Raw genomic sequence first — 23009 nt, forward strand, 5'->3', positions numbered from 1 at the left:
TCTTTCTCAACAAGATAAAAGATGTTCAGTCTGAGGTAATCAAAGCTCTCACTGCAACTCCTCACTGAGCCCACCAAAGCAGATCAAATTTGGACTTCATTCTCCAACCTGTCCATCCCAGACACAAACTACTATCTAAATTGTCCGTGCGCTGCAACCCCCTAGACAACTGTCCCTCTTATCTCCTCACTACTATTCCTGAACAGATCGCCAGCTGGATTACCAACCTCCTAAATAACACCCTAAATCAAGGCCACTTGCCCGAAACAATGGGTAAAATAGCACTCACCCCTATACCGAAATCACCAAAGGCTGATCTCTCCTCAGCCTCAAACTATAGACCCATTGCAGGCATACCCATCCTGACAAAAATCATTGAGACCCATGTGTGCAAACAGCTCACAACCTACATTGAGCAACACTCATGCCTCCACCCATCCCAATTTGGATTCCGACAACAGCACAGCACAGAACGTCTCCTCACCTTGATCACAAAAACCAAACAACTACTCAGTACAGGAAGTCAAGCAATACTCCTCCAATTTGACATCTCAACAGCCTTTGATTCAGTAGATCACCACCTACTAACAATAAAACTGTCAGAAATTGACATAACAGGCACAGTGCTAAGATGGTTCTCAGATTTCCTAAAAAACAGGGAATACATTGTCAAACTGATCGGAGAGATCTCCAACCCCTGGAAAGCCTTCTGTGGCGTTTCACAGGGCTCCCCATTCTCCCCCATCCTATTTAATCTCTTTATGAGCTCTCTTGGTAACATCAAGTTTGAAGACGAGAGCATATTATCCTACGCAGATGACATCTTTCTCCTTATTTCCATAACTAACAATCACTTGGACATCACCAACAAAGTCTCACATACTATTGAAAGAATCCAAATCTGGGTGACTACCAACAAACTAAAATTAAATACAACTAAAACCAAAGTTCTATTCTTCCACACACCTCAACAGATGCCACCAACAAGCATTACTCTTCAATTGGCCAAGACCCTCCCTATAGAATAATCCTCCAAAATCCTAGGTTGCATCCTAGACTCCACACTTACTATGGAACCACAAATCTCCGAAAGAAATCCCTCTATACCTTGAGACAACTAAGACTAATCAGACCATACTTTAACCAACACCACTTTGCCTTAGTTGTACAGCTGATGATACTTCCACAACTTGACTACTGCAACTCCATCTACATGGGATTCAACACCTCTCTGATTCACAAAATGCAACTCATCCAAAACACCGCTGACAGACTAATCTTCAACCTGAGAAAATATGACTCAATTACAGCCTTCATCAGGCAACTACACTGGCTACCCATCCTGTCATGAATAACCTTCAAAACTTCATGCATCATTCACCGTATACTTTATGGAAACTCCGCGGCTCCTCTCATCCAGCTCTTTTCCAAGGCATGGTCTACTTCCTGCAGAACCCTCAACAGAATACTTCTAAACCTCCCTTCCACAAAAAATCTGCAATACAAACGTGTTTTCTACTCCATGCTCACCTTTCTAGGCGTAAAAACTTGGAATGACCTTATTGAAATGACCAGGACCTAACCACACCAAATTCTGGAAGAAACTGAAAACTCATCTATTTGACACCTAATCACTTGTATCCTCTTCTCCTCCTGTATCTTCCTGCCCTACATTGTCCTCCCTACCCTCTTCTAACCCCTTCCTCTGTAATGTCGCCAAGAGCTTGTATAGGTATGTGCGACGCACAAATGGAAGAAAGAAATAAATAAACGCTTCAAATTTCCTGCCACTATGGCATTTCTTCTCATTGCTGTGTTTTCCTGAATGCATTATATTGTTGGAGAATTTAAGGAGCATTCAACTTGATTGTTTTTTCAATTTTTGTACTATTTTAATATGTACATACCCATTTTGTTTTTGTTATGCTGTCCCCATCCCCTGAAAAATTTACTTCAGGCAACTCTCACATCCTGGGCCTTGACACAGGAGCAAGCAGTTGGAACCAAGGAGATGTAACTGAGTTATGTTCACAAGAGGGCAATTACTTCATCTTCTCTAATAAGAATATTCTTCCCAAAAATGATCATATACAGAACCCCAGAATACTTCACTCATCTCACCATCCTCTACAATCCAGTCCAGCCCCTGTGCTCCCAGAAAGAAGTGCCTAATCTTATCTGGCCCACGACAGGCACTTCTGGAGTGCACATATCGCCAAACTTTTTACTTTACTGGACCTTCTGCATGGAATATTCTACCCCTCACTATCCACAACATTTCCCCTCTCAAGTAATTTAAAGCTCCCATCAAACATTGCTTTTCACTCAAGCCTTCTAATCAACATAGGGATGTGGACACTAGTGCTGCCTGATTCAGGAAAAAAATTTTTGATTCGATTTGAATCGATTTTTCAATTTGATTTTCCTGCCCAATTGGGTGGATTTTTTTTTTTCCAAACATCCTGGTTGGATTATTTTATAGCCTCTTCACCCACTTTGCCCTCTCCTACCCACACTGGTCCTTTTCCCCTCTCTGTTAAATCCTAGCTCACGTTCACGGTCTAACACCAGCTCTGGAAGGATACACATTTCAAATCTGACATTGTGATCACAAAATAGAAAATAAAATTATTTTTCCTACCTTTTGTTGTCTGGTCATTTTTCAAATCATGTTGGTCCCAGGCTCTGGTTGTCTTCTGATCAGGCTCTCCTTCTTGCTCTGTGCTAACCATCCATCTTCCATCTCTGTCCTCCCCTTCTGTTTCCCTTTCCTCCGCCAGAGGTCTGGCATCTTTCCTATTTTTCATCTCTATCCCCCCGCAGCTGCAGCGATGGACCCCACCATCCACCTTTTCTCAACTACCCTTTCATCCAACATCTCTCTTCTGTGTCTCTGTCCCTATTCTCCTCTCCAGTGGTGTCCCCCTTGTGTCCCTGTTCCTATGCTCCCTCAATGCCCAGCATCTTATCTCTGTTTCATGTCTCTCCCCATATCCAGCTTCTTCTTTCTCTCTTCCTTACCTCCTGTATCCCCCTTCCTTAGGTACAGGCTTTCTCCTATTATCTCTCCTGCCATCCTGCACCCTGCCCACCTACTTTGGAGCAGTATCTGTCCCTCTTGTACCCTTCCCCTTGTGGTCTTGCATTTCTCTCTTCCTCTCTCCATTAGTCCAGCACCTGTTCTTTGCTTTCCTCCCCCTCTTTTTGGTTTGGTCTGTCTCTTCGCTTCACTTCACTCCATGTTTGGCATCTCCCCTCCCCTCTCTTACTCTCTTTTTCCCCTTCCTCCTCCTCCCTCTGCACAGGCCTGGAAGGCATCTCTCAATCTTCAACATACGAGTATAACAAATGTGTTATACTGCCGCCGCCTCTCCCATGCGAAGGCCTGCCTCCCTCCCTGCTGTGAAGGCCTGCTCCCCCCAAAAGCCTGCATGTTACCCCAGCTTCCTCGCTTTTACCTTAAGCTAATACGGCAGCCTGCAGGATTGCCGGTGCTATAGCGATCCCTGCAGCTGCTGTCCTCAGCGGCACGTTTCCTCTTCCGCGATCCTGACCCTGACGTCGGAGGAGGGGCGGGACCATAGCAGAGAGAACGTGCTGCTGAGGATGACAGGCAGCTGTAAGGATCACTACAGCACTGGCGATCCTGCAGGCTGCCGTATTAGCTTAAGGTAAGAGCTGAGGGAACATGCAAGCCTTTCTGACTGACCCTCCCCTCTCAATCAGGAGCGGCAGTGGATGGCCAGCAAGAGGCAAAGTTGCCGCTCCTGCTTTAGGAAGGCACGGGGGAAGGGTTGGTCATTGAATCGGGAGGCTGATTTTTTTTTATTTTTTTTTAATTGAATCAATTTGAATCGATTCGAATTGTAAATCGGGTAGCACTAGTGGACACCCACCTAATATAGATTACCACTACTGCTAGGCCACCCATGCAAAGTCTTCCTGGAGGAAAAGTCCATAGTCTGCTTATTGAGAAAGACATGAGGGAAGCCACTGCTTGCCCTGAATCGGTAGCATGGAATATTGCTACTCCTTGGGTTTTGGCCAGGTATTAGTGACCTGGATTGGCCACCGTGAGAACGAGCTGGGCTTGATGGACCGACCATTGGTCTGACCCAGTATGGCTATTCTTGTATTTATATATTTATTTATAATTTTCACAATAATTATCACAAGCATTAACTTGTTAAAGAAATACAGAGTCAGGCAAGTTATTTCCAAAGCAAGATAATTCCCAAACCAAATTAAAAAAGAAACATTAATTTAAAGAATTCTATCATTCATTATTCTTAAGTTGTAACAATTAAACCTCTTTCTTAGACCTCTAAAAAGAAAGAAAATTAGGGGAAACAAGAAGTAAAGAGATAAGGAGATCTCATCTTATATAATAGATTACATTAGTAATGAAAAGGCTTGACATGTTCGATAATACTACTTTTACATTCAAATTTCATTGCTGCCTTCAACTATGAATTACATTCTTAACATCCAAAAATCTTTGAAGGAACAAAGAAAACATATTTAGTCCCAGCATATCTAATTAAACATTTACAGGGATAACTTTTTTTACTTCCTGCCTCATACCCAAAAATACTTTCCTACGGTCCTGTGTTGTTTTTACCACATCTGGAAAGATCCATATTTTTTGACCAAAGAAAGGATTCTGAGAAGAGCGAAAGTATAACCTCATTATTGCAATCAAATCTTGCTCAAAAACAAAAGAAACAAGCAACTTGCTCCTATACTCAATTTCTTCCTGAGAGCTCTCCAAAATCTGAGTTATATTATTTAAGTCAATAGGTTGCTGTCCCTCAGCTTGATTAGATTCAGTAACTTTATCCAGTTTTTTAGGAAAATAATATATTCAATTGATTGGGGGTAACAAATCCGGGGAAAACTTCAGATTCTCTATCAAGTATTTTTTAAACATATCCAAAGGTGTAACTGCAAAACCTTTAGGAAAATTCAGGATTCTTAAATTGAATCTTCTATTGAAGTTCTTAATTTGTTCCATTTTTCTTTGAATGAAAGTTTTTTCCTTAGCAAAATTATCAGATAGATTCTGCAATGAGGCAATCTCTTTATCAATTTGATCAAATTTAGTTGTTGTTTCCAATTTTATTTTTTGTACTGCCGCTGAGAGATTATCCAGCTTATTCACAATAGCTGAGACTTCTGTAGCTGATTTTAGTAATGGCCGCTTCGAGTTTTTGGAGCACCATCCAAATGTTGTCCAATGTCACCTTCGAGGAACCAAGTAACTCGGGTCCTTGCTTGATTGTAGACTCGGTGTCCTGGTCCGAGGGAGTCTTCCCACTGCGTAGGCCCGTTGGGTCCTTCTGTCTTCAGCACGCATGCTTTCAACCTCTTCCTGCACTGAATTAGGTGGCAAACGCACAGCCGGAGGGGATAGAGATATTTCAAGCTCCAAAGCTCCCGAGGCTCCTGTCTCAAGTGCAAATGCCAGGGTAACCCCTCCTGAAACAGGAGAGCTGGCCTTGAAGCATTCCATCATGGCTTGTCGGGGTGTGGAGGAGTCCGCTCAGAGAACACCCTTGTGCTTAGTGTGCGGCATAGTGAATTCCAGCAGCCAAAACAGCAACAGACCGTCGGTAAGATTATTTGTTTATAGGGAAATTGGCAGAAAACGACAGAGCGCTCATGCAGTCAGCTACCACGCCTCTTACTCCACTTTAGGTGTCGAACGAGTTGTTACCCTCCCTTCCTAACATCATATTGAAATCCCTTTCATTCTTGATTCCTCGCTTAGAATGATGTCCTCACCCAAATCTTTCACCCCATTCTTAAGCGAGTGCTACACTACTTTCCTATTGGTATTCTTTTCTAACTTTATCAAAATATATTTTAGATTGTAAACTGTTTAGACCTGTCAGGTATAAAAATTGTGGTATAGCAAATGTACTATTTATTATGCATTATTTATTAAAAGTATGTACATTTTCAAAAATAGCGGGATGAATATGGATATTAATGTAAGCTTTGTTTTTGATCATGGTCACAAATCAGATTTCATGCTTGATTTAGGATATTGATGTTTGTCCTCAAAACAGCCTTGTCAAGTGTTTTTTGAATTGCAGTAATATAATTTTCAAAGGTACTTAAGCAAGGGATTAATATGGAAGATTTAATCAAATTAAGTGTATCAAAATACTGTGCTTATACATTTTTTTCATGAAGGAAAATGATTGAAATCTGATTATTATAAAAGCAATTATATGTTTCATTACTTTTTATTATTCCAGTCTGCAATGCAAAATGTTGTGTGGGGCACTCAAAAGTAAAGCCAATCAGTTCTAAGGTGTAAGTACTGTACAATAGTGTCACCATAGAAAGTGTTTGTGTTTCATAGAGAAATTACAGGAAATAATCATATGTGGACACAAAAATGAGGTAGATATTCTAAAGAATTTATGAAGTTAACTTCAGAGTGTGCTTACTTTGCATGTGGTATGTTTTTACATGGAAAAACAAAAAATGGATTTCACTTACATAAAACAAACAAAAATATATAAATATAAATGGTGCTCAGTAAATGATTATAAACCATCTCACTAGGTAATGGTTACATGTGCCACATCATAGCACCACCCCCCTACCAACCTGCAATGCATAGATGAAAAATCATGAAAGAAGAAACTTATCTCATGCTGATGTTCAAAGAACACTCTTCAATCAGGATGCAGCTGAGGGTGGAAACCACGCCATTACTGAGTTCTTCAATCCCCAAACAGTGTCCAGTGTTGTGATCCTCAAGCTAGTGTCCAAAACAAATGTATACACACAATCCACACTCCAAACCAAAGAATACTCAGTTCATCTTTCTCAAACTGAACTGAAAATATAATATTTGAATGTTATTTTCTACTCCCATGGAGGGATCCCAACAATTGATAGGAAGAAAATTTGTAAAACGACAGTTGGTAGGGCGACAATTTGTAGGCTATGACAATTGGTAGGAAAATCCTACCAATTGTCACCCTGCCTATTATAGGTACCTCTTTCTGTCTCCCCTCCCATGGGTTTTTTGTATCTTTCCACCTAGGCCTCCTGCATTGGCACAGGAGGCCCGCTGGCGATATGTACCTCTTCATGTCCCCTTCCCACAGGTTTTTTTTACCTCTCCTCGTAGGCCTGTACTAACTACCTTTATCCCAGGACAAGCAGGCATGATATTCTCACATGTGGGTGACGTCATCTACGGAGCCCCGATGCGGAAGCATTTTCAAGCAAACTTGATTGAAGATTTAAGTTTGCTCTGCTGCTCCACGCATGCGTGCCTTCCTGCTCCACTAGAGGGCGCATCTCCCCCTCGTGGTCTCCAGTTCAAATTTTTCCGCCGAGCCTAGAAGACGTGTATTTTAGGCTCTGCCCCAACTGCCTTCTAGCACCGCGATTTTTTCTTTTTTAGCGATTTAGTCGCTGTGCTCGTTTTTTATTTAATTTTTTTATCTCTTCCTGCTTCTTTTTGACCGACCCGGAGGCTTCCGGGTCGCCGCGGCCGCGTGGCTACTTGGGCCTCGGCCAGTTTCGTTTTCCTATGTCCCGGCCTTTGACCGGCTTTAAAAAGTGCACCCGGTGCGAGCGGCTTCTTTCCATCACAGACCCGCATCTGGGGGCTGCCCATCCAACCGACTCCTGCCCCCAGTGCGCTATTTTTCAGAACCGGGTCCTTCGTCGAAGAAAAGCCCGCATGGCGGATCTTTTCACTGCCAACCAACCCTCTACCTCGGCACCACCTCGAGACTCGACCCCGAAGACCTCGGGACAGCAAAAAGCCTCGGCCCCGGGTAAGTCTCCTCTGCCTTCTTCAGGTTCCGCACCAGCGAAGAAGACAGCCTCGGGGACACCGGCGACACATGGTGGAAGCCCCATGCTTTCAGCCCCGGCAAAGCCTTCTAAGCCTTCAGGCCGTGCCTCCACCACACGGGAATACTCTGATACGAGGTTGCCCCCGGTGGAGTGCACCGAGGCATCGGACATGCCCTCGATGCTGTCCGTGCCCGTTTTCCAGGACCTGCTCCGGGCGATGATCTCGTCGGAGCTGTCCGCTGCACTTGCCCATCTACAACCGGTCCCGACCTCGACCTCGCGTACGCCAGACCAGCTTGAGCCTCGCGTCGAGCCCCCTCGGGGCAAAGTGCGCCAGCTTCGCCGCATTCCATCCTCCTCGGATTCCTCCCCGAGGCGCCCGAGACGCTCCCCCTCCTCGGACTGCCGCGGGGCAAAGCGTCGCGGTAAAACGACCGAAACCTCAAACCGCCATACCTCTAAGAAGGCCCGGGGTTCTCCCACACTACGAGGCCGTTCACCGACACCCCATACAGGAACGCTGAAGGTGACTGAGTTATCACTCTCCAACCCTCACATCCTCCTAACTCCCCCTCGGACCGGGGCTCCGAGCCGAGGTCCCAGGCTTTCGCCGAGGGAGTCTGGGTCGAGGTCACCGATTCGACATCGATCGGTACCCCATACCCCGGCATCGTCTCAGAGGGGCTCCTCGAGACGACGTAGGTCCTCGACCCCTGCCATAGTGTTTCCCCGGTCTCGGAGCACGGGTCAGAGCACGAACCTCGATACTCGAGGGAAGCCTCCCCGTCCTTCTCAGCCCGACGGAGGTCTCGTTCACCGTCCCTGCACGGGGCCCCGGGAACGTCTCGCCCCTCCTTCACTCGCTTTGTCCAGGACATGGGCCACGCTCTGGACTTAGACCTCCAGTCCGACTCAAGATACTCTAAAGAGTACCTGGTGGAACTAGATCTACCATCGCCGCCCAGAGAGTCCCTTCGCTTACCGCCCAATCAGGTACTCCAACAGGCTTTCTTCAGGAATCTGGAGACCCCCTATATGGTAACAGCTGTCCCCTCCAAAATGGAGTCCAAGTACCGTACAGTACCATACCCAGGTTTTGAGCAACCACAGCTCTCCCACCAGTCGCTGTTGGTAGAATCTTCCCTGAAAAAGGCTCACCCCTCCCGGGTCTCAGCAGCGGTCCCCCCAGGTCGAGAGGGCCAGACCCTGGACAAGTTCGGCAGAAGACTGTACCAGAACTCCATGATGGCCTCTAGGGTACAAAGTTACACTTTCACCTTCATGTCCTACTTGAAACATCTCATTGGACTGTTGGGAGCCTTTGCGACCGACCTGCCGGCCTCACGCCAAGGAGCCTTTAACCTGCTCCTGGAGGTCTTCTCCAACCTACGCCTCCATTTGTTTCACACGGCCTATGATGTCTTCGAACTTTCCTCCAGAGTGGCAGCCTTCGCTATCGCCATGCGCCGCCTAGCCTGGCTACGCCTCGTCGACATGGACCCCAACTTACAGGACAGGTTGGCTAACCTCCCCTGCGTGGGCAAAGAACTTTTTGATGACACTATCGAGGCAGCTACGAAACGCCTTTCAGAGCACGAACGCTCGTTTGCCTCCCTCGTTCGGCAAAAAACAAAACCGCCAACATCCAGGCCGTTCAGGGCCCCTCCTCGCCGCTACCCTCAAAAGTCCACCCCTGCCTTCTCACAGCCTCCACCCAGACGCCCGCAAGCTCACCATCGGGCTCCGCCCACGTCCCAACCACCTGCGACCGCCAAACCATCCCCGTCCTTTTGACGGGATAAGCGGATGGGGGCTGACCCCCTCCGCCACAGCCCCAGGCCCCCTTCCCATCGGGAGACGCCTCAGAGCCTTCTACCCACGCTGGGAACAAGTCACGTCGGACGCATGGGTCCTTGGAGTGATCTCATCAGGATACTCTCTCAACTTTCGGGAAAACCCTCCAGACAATCCTCCAAGGGCGTGCCATCCCAACCGAACTCAGTTACCCCTCCTTCTCTCAGAAGCTCTAGAACTGCTTCGCCTACGGGCAGTGGAGGTGGTCCCCCCCGACCAACGGGGGAAAGGGTTCTACTCCCGTTACTTCCTGGTACCAAAGAAGACGGGAGACCTGTGCCCAATTCTAGACTTGAGGCGACTCAACAAATTTCTGGTGCGGGAAAAGTTCCGGATGCTTTCCCTACCGATTCTCTACCCTCTCATCGACGAGGGCGATTGGCTCTGCTCCCTCGATTTGAAGGAAGCCTACACACATGTTCCAGTGCACCCCGCTCACCGCAAGTACCTGCGCTTCCAGGTGGGGGACCTGCACCTACAATACCGAGTCCTCCCCTTTGGCCTGGCGTTGTCACCCCGAGTCTTCACGAAGTGCCTCGTGGTGGTCGCAGCTGCCTTACGCGCGCAGGGCCTCCAGGTATTCCCCTACCTAGACGACTGGCTGATCAAAGCCCTGTCCAGAGAGGGGGTTATCTCAGCGACCCGACAGACTATTAATTACCTTCAAGGTCTGGGGTTCGAGGTAAACTTCCCAAAATCCCAACTGCGCCCCTCTCAGTCCTTACAGTTCATCGGGGCCGTGCTGGATACGGTTCGACTCCGCTTCTTCCTTCCCCCTCCACGTCAAGAGGCGTTAGTAAGTCTGAGCCGAAGGATTTCGCTGTTGACCTCGGTATCAGCTCGGCAGATGATGACTCTTCTGGGCCACATGGCCCTTACCGTCCACGTCATACCCTTCGCCCGCCTCCACCTGAGGATTCCTCAATGGACCCTGGCCTCCCAATGGCGTCAGGCCCGGGACCCAATCGACCGTCCCGTGACAGTGACTCCTTCCTTGCAACGATCGCTCCTCTGGTGGGCCGACTCTTCAAATCTATCCAAAGGTTTACTTTTTCTCGCCCCTCCACACAGCAAGGTACTCACCATGGATTCGTCAGAGTACGCTTGGGGAGCTCACCTGGATGGCCTACGCACTCAGGGGATGTGGTCAACAGAGGACCGCCGCTGGCACATCAACGTGCTGGAGCTTCGGGCCATCTATCTCGCCGCTGTAGCTTTTCAACATCTGCTCCACAACCAGGTGGTTCTCGTCCGAACCGACAACCAGGTAGCAATGTACTACGTAAACAAGCAAGGGGGGACGGGGTCTCGGGCCCTCTGTCAGGAAGCCCTGCGTCTCTGGAAATGGGCGATCTCCAACAACATCTTCCTTCGAGCGGTGTACATACAAGGAGAGCGAAACTGCCTGGCAGACAGACTCAGCCGCCTTCTCCAGCCACACGAGTGGTCGCTGCACGCTCAAACCTTAGGACAGGTGTTCGAGAAGTGGGGGACTCCTCAGATAGATCTGTTCGCCTCCCCCCTCAACCACAAACTCCCTCAATTCTGCTCCCGGATGTACTCCCCGGACCGCCTCGAGGCCAACGCCTTCCTAGATTGGGAGGGAAGGTTTCTATCCGCGTTTCCGCCTTTTCCTCTGATTCTGCGGACGCTGGTCCATCTCAAACCAGTGCGAGCCACCATGATCTTGATTGCTCCTCGGTGGCCACGCCAGCCTTGGTTTTCCCTTCTACTTCGACTCAGTACCAGAGATCCACTGCCTCTGCCTCTGTTTCCCTCTCTGCTATCACAGAGCCAGGGTTCGCTGTTGCATCCAAATCTTCAGTCTCTTCATCTGAATGCTTGGTTTCTCTCCCCCTGACTTCTCTCCCTGTGTCGCAGTCAGTCAAGGAAATACTGGAAGCCTCGAGGAAGGCCTCGACTAGAACCTGCTATTCCCAAAAGTGGACCTGGTGCTCCTCGCACGACCAGGACCCGATGTCGGTCCCGGTCCCCTTGGTCCTGGAGTATTTGCTCCATCTTTCTCACTCCGGCCTGAAGACCAACTCCATTCGGGTACATCTTAGTGCAGTTGCTGCCTTCCATCAACCCCTGGAAGGAAAAGCCCTGTCACTCCATCCCTTAGTTTCTCGTTTCATGAAAGGTCTTTTGAATGTCCACCCCCCTCTCAAACTTCCCCCGGTGGTTTGGGATCTTAATGTGGTCCTGGCTCAACTCATGAAACCCCCTTTTGAGCCATTAGACAAATGCCATCTGAAATTCCTCACTTGGAAGGTGATCTTCCTGCTCGCACTCACTTCCGCTCGACGAGTCAGCGAGCTACAGGCGCTGGTGGCGGACCCACCTTTCACGGTATTCCATCATGACAAGGTGGTCCTCCGCACTAACCCTAAGTTCTTGCCTAAAGTGGTGTCTGATTTTCATCTCAACCAGTCCATCGTCTTGCCAGTATTTTTCCCCAAGCCCCACTCTCACCCCGGAGAGACAGCGCTACACACGCTTGACTGTAAGTTTCCAAGTTTTTAATATCCCGACCATCAAACAATTGTCTGGCCGGCTAACAATAAAATTAATAAAGAGTTTAAATGTAGTAGAATGTGCATGAAGATGTCTAAAATTAAACATAAATGACAAAGACTTGACGTACTGGAGTGTGAGGGCAATAGGGGAGGAAAGGGAAAAAGTTACATTGTATAGAAGAAATGGGAAAAGTGGGGGGGGGGGGATTGAACGAAGGGAAGGGGAGGCGTGAAGATGATGGATGCTTGCCTGATGAAATAAAAAAAAAAGAGAAAGAGAGAGAAAAAGAAAAAAAAAAAAAGAAAATTTAGGTTAGATTAAAAGCGTCCCGGAATAAGAAAGTCTTTAGATTTAAGACAGCCCCACAATTGTTTTTGTCCTTCGACCCTAATTGACTGGGTCGCCCAGTCTCCAAGCGCACCTTGTCCAACTGGTTGGCTGCTTGTATTTCTTTTTGCTACACTCAGGCTGGTCTCGCGCTGCATGGTTGAGTAATGGGACATAAAGTCTGAGCGATGGCAGCCTCCGTAGCCTTCCTCCGGTCCACACCAATTGAGGAAATCTGCAAGGCTGCCACGTGGTCTTCGGTTCATACTTTCACCTCCCACTACTGCCTGGATACATTGTCCAGGAGCGATGGCCGTTTTGGCCAATTGGTATTACGTAATCTATTTGCTTAAATTGCCAACTTCCCTCCATCCCTTTTCAGTTAGCTTGGAGGTCACCCACATGTGAGAATATCATGCCTGCTTGTCCTGGGATAAAGCACAGTTACTTACCGTAACAGGTATTATCCAGGGACAGCAGGCATATATTCTCACAACCCGCCCGCCTCCCCGAGGTTGGCTTCTTTGCTGGTTAAGTGAACTGGAGACCACGAGGGGGAGATGCGCCCTCTAGTGGAGCAGGAAGGCACGCATGCGTGGAGCAGCAGAGCAAACTTTAAATCTTCAATCAAGTTTGCTTGAAAAAGCTGTCCGCATCGGGGCTCCGTTGATGATGTCACCCACATGTGAGAATATATGCCTGCTGTCCCTGGATAACACCTGTTACGGTAAGTAACTGTGCTTTTCATGCCCTTCCCCACACACACACACTATTTTTTTGTACCTCTCCATCTAGGCCTACTGTGTCAGAACAGGAGGCCCTCCTACGGTATGTATCTCTTCATGTCTTCCTCCCACAGATTTCTTTGTACCTCTCCGCATAGGTCTACTTTTTCTCTTCCTCCTCAGAAATCCATGGGCAGCAGTTGACCCAAAAATGTTCCCTCTGACGTCAGGGGCTCCCTCTCCATTTGATGCCAGAGGGTGCACTTCTGGGTCAGCCACTGCTTGTAGATTTGTGAACAACTATGCAGGAGGAGAAAGAGAAGGAGTAGGCCTATGCAATGCTTCTGGGGGGCGCAGTTGCTGTTTGTTCCAGGGAGGGGGTGGTTGGGGGCATGGTCCCCTCATACTGCCAAGCTTTTTCTTCTTCCGGGGGATTGGGAGGTCTTCCAGGATGTTGCTTCCAAGCAGTTGTTTCTTCTGAGGGGTTGGGAGGCATGCCCCTCCAACATGCTGCCAAGCTGCTTCATCTTGTGGGGGGGTAGTTTGTGGGGTCAAGGATCAGTTTCCTATTTCCAACAATTGGTAGATGTAAAAGGTAGGACAACAATTGGTAGGACGACTGTTGGTAGGATCATCCTATCAGTTATCCTAGACACCCCCCAAATACAGGTACTTCACTATTCACCTTCTTCCATTAAGAGACTTGGAAGGGCATTTTTTAAAATGACGTCTAAATCAGAGTTTAGACATGTCCATTTTCAAAACTGCAAAATATCTATCTTGTTTTTTGTAAATGTATGTATTTGTGCTCAGTGCATCTATCTTTCTGAACCATTCTCAAAGAAAAAAAAAAAAACACGTCCAAAAGAAAAACAGAACAAGCCATTTGGATGTAGGAGGAGCCAGCATTCTCAGTAACCTGGTCACACATACATCCCTGCAGCGATTGGCCGGACCGGAACCTTCTCTCTGATGTCAGAATTGACGTTGGGGAGAAGGCTTGTGGGCCAGCAGCTTGTGAGTTGCTGCACACGCCCTGGCCTGTCCCTGCGCGGAGTTGCTGCTGGGGGGATGGAGAGTGGCAGGGTCGGTTTTGGGGGTGAGGGGTGGTACAACAGGTGGGGATGCAGGGAGGCTGCGGATCCCCAACATGCGGCCCATGTATCCCCAAGGGTACGCGTACCGCGTGTTGAGAAACCTGTAGGCAGTCAGCTGGTACTTCTCCTCCTCCCTAGTGTGCCGCAACACACCTGACAGAGGCACACAGTTTGCGAGACACTTCTCTCGTGGATACATAGCATTCATTAATGCATTTATTAATGCATGCTGTTAATAAATTTCACCCAAGTGAATTCTTTGCTTTAGTCTTTACTGAGAAGGATATAAGGGGCATACCCACACTGGAAACATTCTTTGTACAAGTAATATTAATATAAAATTGTTAGTGACAAGATTTTCAAAGAAATTCCATAAATTTATTGAAATCTAATTTACTTATAAACTTCATTTATTTAAAACTATAAAATAAAAGTGAATACAGTTATCTTTCAGTGCTTTCTTTTCCATTGATTATACTCTGATACATTAATTCAGATTACTATTCTGTGCACTTTTTACATTAATTCTCAACTGACTGACCCTCTTCATCTGTAATTATTACCATGGAGGTTTTGAATATCATTAAATTCTTCTCACTGACTGCATTAACTTTCAGAAGTAATTTGATTACCAGTGGAAGATGGAGATTTAACGCCTCAAAGAATTTGCGCATTATCAGTATTTTGCAGTAACTAGATCTAAAAGATACACTAAACCCTGGGAGACCAGATGAAAAAGGCTGGCTATTTCTCTGAAATATTTTAAGTAATGTTGTCAAGTTTGAAAAACAGTGTTGTAAATTGTTTTGGCAATATTAAGAACAGGTCATGCCTCTATGTTCCCAGCAGTACTGATTTAATAACTTTTGCTTTCAGTGGAATACATATATTTTCAGAGCATAGTCAAAGCTTTTTCACATGACAAAACACAATGGGCTTGATTCCCCACTCCCCAAATCCTTTTGGCTTCTGGATCTGCATAGTAGATAGTATTAGAGTTTTGTCAAGTAGCATTTGTCAAAAGGAAAGAGTTATGACAAAGGAGGTAAATTTTCAGTAGACAAGGAGACTGCTTAACTTGAAGACAAGGAAATCCCTTTTAAAGTTAAGTGGCTTTTCAATGGTGGTAAATCAACATATGCCACTACTGAAAACCCACATATAATTCTAAATGGATTTCTTATCTAACTAAAATTAGATCTGGTATTTATACATTTTGGCAGAAGAGACAGAGCAAATCAACTGTACTAGGAATGCTGTGATTTTATTGAATACATAAAACCCAACATGGTCACGTTTTGCCCTCAGGCTGCATCAGGGGTAAATGCCAAAGTACAATTTAAAATATTCATGAACATACAAAAAATGCAAGTAATAAACTCTAATATCAAACAAATAAAATATAACTTCCAAAACTAATTAAACAATAAAATGATGAAATGAAAGAACATACAAAAGTATGACAAAACATAAAAGTGGGCGTCGTCTGTACATGTGACAAAACAATTTCAAAAGTAAAGTGGTGACACTGGCAAAAATTAATCCATATTTTTCAGTGGTGTGATGCCAGCATACCAAATATATCCAGTGCAATAAAAATATACATAATCTCATGGAAGTGACAGTTGGTGTTCAACATGCCCAAACGTGTCTGCATATGAGAGTTGAAAAACAGAACCTACCTAAAAAGGGATAAGTACAAACACCCTTTACAAGCAAAAATCTCTCATTTACCTATGTTTTACAAAGGCAGATTGAAACAGCACATTTAATACTTGATACAACATCCCAAACAAAGGAACTTGCTTGGGAATAAGAAACAAAAACAGAGTACTTACAGAATTACCGTATATACTTTAATGTAAACCGAGATTTTTAGGCCAAAAAAATGGCCCCAAAATGGGAGTCTCGGCTTACAGTTGAGTCCTCTGGTATGTGCTGTTCCCCACCCCCGGCTGGACATGTTGCAGGCCTGGTGGTTCAGTGGTGAGCTGGAACAGGAGCGTTCCTTCCCATGTCCTGTCCCAGCTGACCCTAAACCACCCCACCTCCTTCCCAACTCCCTCACACCTGTAGACCTTATTATGTTTAAAGCCCTGGTGGATACTGTGACCGGGCATGGCCAAAGCTAGGGCCTTACCTAGATTCATAGGAAGCAGGCTGAGATTGAAGTCACAACTTCAGTATTCTGATGCAGCAGCTCTAACCTACACCCATTTTGTAGGTGGTATGTGTTAATCGGTTAGTGTGCAGCTATGAAGCTTCACTAACTAGTTAGTGCAGAACATGCCCATTCTCCACCCTGACTTGCCCCCGGGGCTAAAAAATAAAGGCTATTTTTTTAGCACTTGGGAAGTGTGTGTACATGCAAAAATTACTGCAGGATGCCTGAGTTCACCCCATGTTAAGCACTTTTTTGCTATAGTAAGCACATGTTAGTAGTACAGCTTAGTAAAAGGACCCCTAAGTGATTTGCCCAAGATCACAAGAAGCTGCAATGGGATTTGATCTGGGGGCCCCTGGTTCTGTGCTCACTGCTCTAATTATTAGGCTACTCTTCATCAATTAGCTTTCTCTCTATCATCCACACGTCTACATTTATACTTTTCTAATTTTACTCCCCCCCCCCCCCCCCGATTTCCTCTTTTTATTCTCAACAGGATAATATTTAAACTGCATGGGCCATGTTTGTTTTAAACATAAGCACTATGGGGGTAATAATAAAAAAAAAAAAGTCTAAAAAGTGTCCTAAGTGGCTACTTGGACGATCAAAAAGCCTGATCGTCCAAGTACCCATAACCAAAGCTGTTTTTTAGACATATCTAAAACCAACTTAGGCCTTTCCCCTGCCTCTAAACGCACAGAGAGAAAAGAGGTGTGTTTAGAGGAGGGGAAAGGGCGGGCAGTGAGCGGGAGGTGGGCCGACCTACACCTAGGCGTACAACAGGTATAATCAATACAGTTTAGTCGGCACTTAGACCTTTTTCACTTAGACGAAAGAAAACCAGGTCTAAGTGCCGAACAACGGGCCGCTGAGCTGATGGCCGCTGGCGCCATCAGTTCAGCGGCCCGGCAACCTAACCATCGTGGCAGGAGAGATGCCTCATCTCCCCTACCGCGATGCCATCACTCTTCTACCTGAACTGCTCAATTAGGATGGGCGTTAGAATTGCATTTTTAGTGACTACTATTATAACAGGTATCAAGTGTGATGTGAAGCTGCTTTGTTCAAATAAGACAACTGAAAGTGCTGTACCTGTTGTGTGTATCAGAGCTCTCTCTGTCACACAACTCTAGCTTCCTTCTTGGATTATGTTAACATCCTTTGTGATCCTTTTAACAAAGTTGTGGTAGTGATTCTCCCATGGCAAATGCACCAAAACCCAAAGGAATTGAATAGACTTCGGCGCAGGGGAATAGCCATTACTGTTTTGTTAAAGGAGCCCTATATTTGGAACTTCTTAAAAATTTTATAAGGAAGTTTAAAAATAAAAGAAAAAGTTCATAACATTATGACCAGGTTGTTACTCAGCCTAGGTTGGAGAAACCATATCTCTTCAGCCTTGGCTGATCTATCCTGGCTTCAGCTTGATGCATGGGTTCATTTCAGTTGATAGCATTCTGTAACTGGCAACTGGGATATATCTTCTGGGCAGAATAAATGAGTCACATGGCATTTTTTTCTGCCATTATCTAATATAAATCCTCTATGTTATTATGTAACAGTATAAGCTGTTTTGTGTTTAGTTAGAAATTACATATAATTGTGACTCAAAATATATTTTTGGGTTTATTTTGTTGTCGCTTTTAAACAAAACAGTATTCTATGTGGTAGATTATGCAGATTATATGTTTTTTTAGATGGTGAGGTTATCATGTGTGTTTGATAAATGTATGTTCTGAATGTAGAAATAAAAGCTATTAACACTTCATGACATATATTCCCTGTATTTCTTTTCTCTAGCGGCTTGTCTTATACTGGGCTGTATGATTTTTCCTGATGGTTGGGATTCTGATGACGTAAAGCAAATGTGTGGTGAAAAGACAGACAAGTACACACTTGGGGCTTGTTCAATTCGTTGGGCATATATCCTGGCTATTATTGGAATCTTAGATGCCCTGATCCTCTCATTTCTGGCATTTGTGCTTGGCAACAGACAGAACAGCTTATTATCAGAAGAACTCAAAGTAGAAAACAAAGGTAAGGTTGCTTTAGGGTAATATAGCACCTTGAACTGTCTCGGGGTGAATCCTTTAAAACAATATAATTATTTTCTCTTTAGTTGCTACCCAGCTATCTTCTTCAGCTACAAATGATGTTTTATATTTTTCAAGTTATTAAAGCTTTTGAGTTCAGAGTACATGACAGCAGTCAGATCTGCCAGAGATACAGACCTACTTGTCCTGAATCACTGTTGTTTTTTTATATCTGTTAAGGATTCATTATAGTGATCTTCTAGTGCAGTGGTTCTCAACCTTTTTTCAGTTAGGATACACCTAATGAACGATGCTCAGATACTGTATGTGACACACTGCATATATGACCCTCATGGACCTTTGGTCTAATACATTACAGAAGTTCTTATGAGTTAAATGTAAACGTTCTCTGCATCCCTAAAAACCCAATCTCCCCCTCCCCCCCCCCCCCCCAACACAACAGGTGCCAATAACTAGCACATTTTATTCAAGGAAGTTACCAAACAAAAAAAATCAGATTCTCATAATATCTAAGTAATAACGACACAAATCTCTCCACTACTCATTATATCTTGCTTAATACTATTATTGCCATCACCCTCATTTCATCCACCTCTGAAATACTTCTTTCTGTCTATCCACTCAAATTTCACCGTCACTGGCCTCCCTCCTAGAGAATGACACGGGGAAAAAATTTGTCCCCATCCCCGCAAACCTTCTGATCCTATCCGCACAAGCCTCGAATAGTTTTATACTGAACTTATTTTATTAAAGTATAAAAAGAAACAATATTCTATACAATTGTAATTTTATAATAATAATAACTTTTATTTGTATACCTCAATGCCACAAGCAGTTCAGAGCGGTTTACAGAGGAAGAGACTGTACATATTCAGTGAAGTTACTGAGAATATTGTCAAATACATTGGTAACAAATTTCAATTACATTAGTGAGCCGAAGGAGGTTGGGTATAACCGGAAATATGTCGGAGATACAGCATGTAATGCAGTGATATAGCAGGGTAGGAAGGAGTCAGAGAAATTTATCAAAGAGATAGGTTTTGACTGATTTCCTGAAGGATTGGTAGGAGGGTGCACATGAAATGAGGGTAGACAGACAATTATTCCATTTGCCAATTTCTGACAATTATTCCATATTCTATTTTATGGCTGCTGAACTAGAGAAAGAGATCTTCAGCTGGCAGGGCTTTGTTTAAAAATGTTTATCAACACAAAGTTTTGCATTATAAAGAACATCAGTCTATTTACTAGTGTATGAAAGGGATACATACCCCCCTCTCTTTTTAATATTATGGCATTGGAAAGTTCTCACTTAGAAATATTTATACACAACCAAACATGCTCTGAACTCCTCCTGCAATATCAACAACTCCTTAGCAAATCAGAAAATGTTCAAACTATTCCCTAAGTACTTTTTAATATCTTAACAATATGTACTTCTTAATATCATAACAATTCTTATGTAATCCACCTTGAACCGCAAGGTAAAGGCGGAATAGAAATCACTAATGTAATGTAATACAAAATGTGTTCCCTATGAAATGAAAATGATCCATCAGAATAAACTAAAGGCAGTATTCTTCTGCTGTCAAATTAAAAACAGTTGTCCGGTCTGTGTTTGGCCAAAAATAGTTGAAAGGTGATCAAACCCCCCAGGCAAACAAATTTTGGAGAGTCAGAAATAAGTTTTTAATCACTTCAATGTTTGCCAGCTGTCTTGCAGCACTGCCACTGTCGCCAATGATTTTGTTTACAGTCTGCCAGATAAATCTAAAATCAGTCTCTTTGGCATTATGTTATAACTTTATTGTTGAGTTGGACTTGTTTGGGACACTTCACAACCTCTTTGTGGGGTAGGCGCTGGTTGCTCACACCCGGATCACTTTTTGGCTTTTATCAGATAACGTCTCCTAAGCCTAAAGGAATGTCGGGTTTTCTAGCTTGAGTGCTGTTGCTGGGTAAAAAAGCCATTTTGACCAGTTGGCTGTCAACTGACCCTCCGGCCTATAGTCATTGGAGGTCTTTGATGATCATCCAAGCTTCTTTGGAGCGTAGACACTTTGCAACTTTTGACGAGAGTCTGGGACGTCGTTTTCAGCAGATTTGGGAACGCTTTTGGATGCATCTGAGTCATCATGCCCGGAGTAGATTTTTGAATGTTTGACTTGGAGTAGTGATTGTTTTGCAAGCTCACGATTTGGAATTGTTGGGTGATATGGAAGGGGAGGGGGGATTGTTTTGTGCAAATTTTCAAGAAAACTTTTATTTTTCTTATCTTTATATGCATGCACTTTGATATTTAATAAATATATTTCAACATAACTTTATTGTTGAGACCACAAGACGTTTTTTTCTACAGGATTACTATATTCCTATTTGTGCTCTTCATTTTGCACATGAAGAATTAGAATCTAGGCTCCCTCTTTAAGCTTTACTAATTGTTGCACGTCGAAGATGTGGACCCCTCCTGATCCCTTCATGCCCCCCTTCCCCCAAGCTTAAAAATTTCCTGGTGGTCCTGCAGACACCTGCTAACCCCCTCCCAGAAAAAGCTTTAAAAAATTCAGTACCTTTCGATACACGAGTCTTTAAGTGGGTCACACGTGGCTGCTTCAAACTTCTCCTCCGATGCAACTTCCTGTTTCCAGTTGCGTTGGAGGTTTGGGGCAGCCACATGCGACGTGTTGAAAAGTTCATTTGTGCTGCTGGGAGATAAGGTGAGGGGGAGGGAGGGAGGTCAAAAGGAAGGAAGGAGGGGGCTGCTGGACCGCATGCGTTCCCTCACTTCACTACAGAGACAAGGCCAAGGGGCGGTGAATGGCCTTTCTTTTCGCTCCCTGTTTTGGTGGGTTACCTGTGGCTACTCGTGGATAGCTGGGGTAACAGCCACCATGTCATTCTCTACTCCCTCCATCAACCCCCCCCCCCCAAGTGCAGCACCTCCTTCTTTTTCGTCTCAATCCCTCCCCCATAAGTCCAGCATCTTCTTTCAGCCCCTCCCCCATGAGTCCAGCACTTCTTCCTTCCTCAACCACCACCTCTCACCCTTCTACAGGTACAGCAGCATCTCTTTCTCTTCTTCCCTCAGCCCTCCCTTCCCCCCTTGGTCCATGAAACCTTACCTATTAATTGGTAGCAGTAGCCATAACAGGCTGACCCAATGCCTTTCCTCTCCCACATCCCCCCCCTTGTGTATACATAAGGTGACCATACAAGTTTCTGGAGGAAAAGTCCATAGTCTGTTATTGAGAAAGACAAGGGGGAAGCCACTGCTTGTCCTGTATTGGAAGCATGGAATATTGTTATACCTTGGGTTTTGGCCAGGTACTAGTGACCTGGATTGGCCACTGTAAGAACGGACTACTGGGCTTGATGGACCATTGGTCTGACCCAGTAAGGCTATTTTTATGTTGTTACCAGATATCATTCACCTTGAGCTGCTACTGAAAAAGGTGTCTACTAAATCCAAACTACTTGTAAAAAAAGTAAGTTAAAGATAAGAGAAATTGCTGAAAAACTGAAAAGCAAATGAAAGGTAAAAAGAAAAAAAAGAGGATGATTGAGGAATGGCGATTTATGATCTTCTCTGTTGACAAGCAGGATGAATCAGCTACACAAATAAATATCATCATCTGAGAGTTCTGGGTTGAAGTGACTCTCTCAACTCAGAGAAAAATAGAGTTTCTAAGCATGCATGCTCCTTCCTGAAAGGCTTGCCCTGTGGAGGTACCCCAGTTTTCTTTATATACTCTGCCACATGGGTATTAAGTAGCTCTCTCACCCCTGCAGCATAGTGTAAATGTCTTTCTCTTTGTCAGTTTGTTTGTCTTCTTTTTTATTGGGAAAAAAAGAGCCCTTTATTTATTTATCTTTCTTTTTTTCTTCAATATGAAACTATTATTCAGTTTGGCTGAGCTTGACTTCAATAGGTGCAAGGACAAGGCAGGTTTAAAAAAGTGCCCTCCCTGAGATAAGAGAATGGGCACAAAATGTAGTCATTTTATCTGCCTTCTCTGCCTGGGCCCAAAATATGATAGAGAACATTCTTATAACTATGGCAAGGTACCATCTACTGCTCACTCCATTTCAGTGCTCAAGCTGGCAAAACTGACAACACAGGAATTTTCTCCAAAGAAGAAATAGAAAACATCACTGACTCCAAATCATTCTCTGTCCAGGGACTACAATGTAGTACCCACATATAGTGGTTTTTCCAGTCCAGTCATGGTCGAAGAATATTGAGGCTTAGCTAAGAAACATCCTATTCACAATGCCAAAAGGTTAGACTGGTTTGGTATGTCCTAAGGACTAGGTTGAGATCCTTAGTTTAGACAAATGGTTTACACAAGTAAAACACTTTTTACCCTTAGAAATTACTCTGAAAATGAACCTTTCCAAAATGTATGAAGCACTTTCATTTTTCTAGCTGTCATGAATT

At 44.7% G+C, this 23009-nt stretch overlaps 1 protein-coding gene across 2 annotated transcripts in view; it reads left to right on the forward strand.

Moving 5' to 3' along the window:
• Nucleotides 1-23009, forward strand: part of LHFPL3 (LHFPL tetraspan subfamily member 3) — an 85521-nt gene that overhangs the window by 30758 nt on the left and 31754 nt on the right. For both annotated transcript variants that reach the window (XM_033958472.1, XM_033958471.1), the window contains exon 2: nucleotides 18318-18554. In XM_033958472.1, coding sequence (XP_033814363.1) covers nucleotides 18318-18554 — 237 coding nt within the window. The remainder of the gene's footprint in view (nucleotides 1-18317; nucleotides 18555-23009) is intronic.

The sequence above is a fragment of the Geotrypetes seraphini genome, chromosome 9 (assembly GCF_902459505.1).
Source record: "Geotrypetes seraphini chromosome 9, aGeoSer1.1, whole genome shotgun sequence".
Taxonomy (NCBI): Eukaryota; Metazoa; Chordata; class Amphibia; order Gymnophiona; family Dermophiidae; genus Geotrypetes; species Geotrypetes seraphini.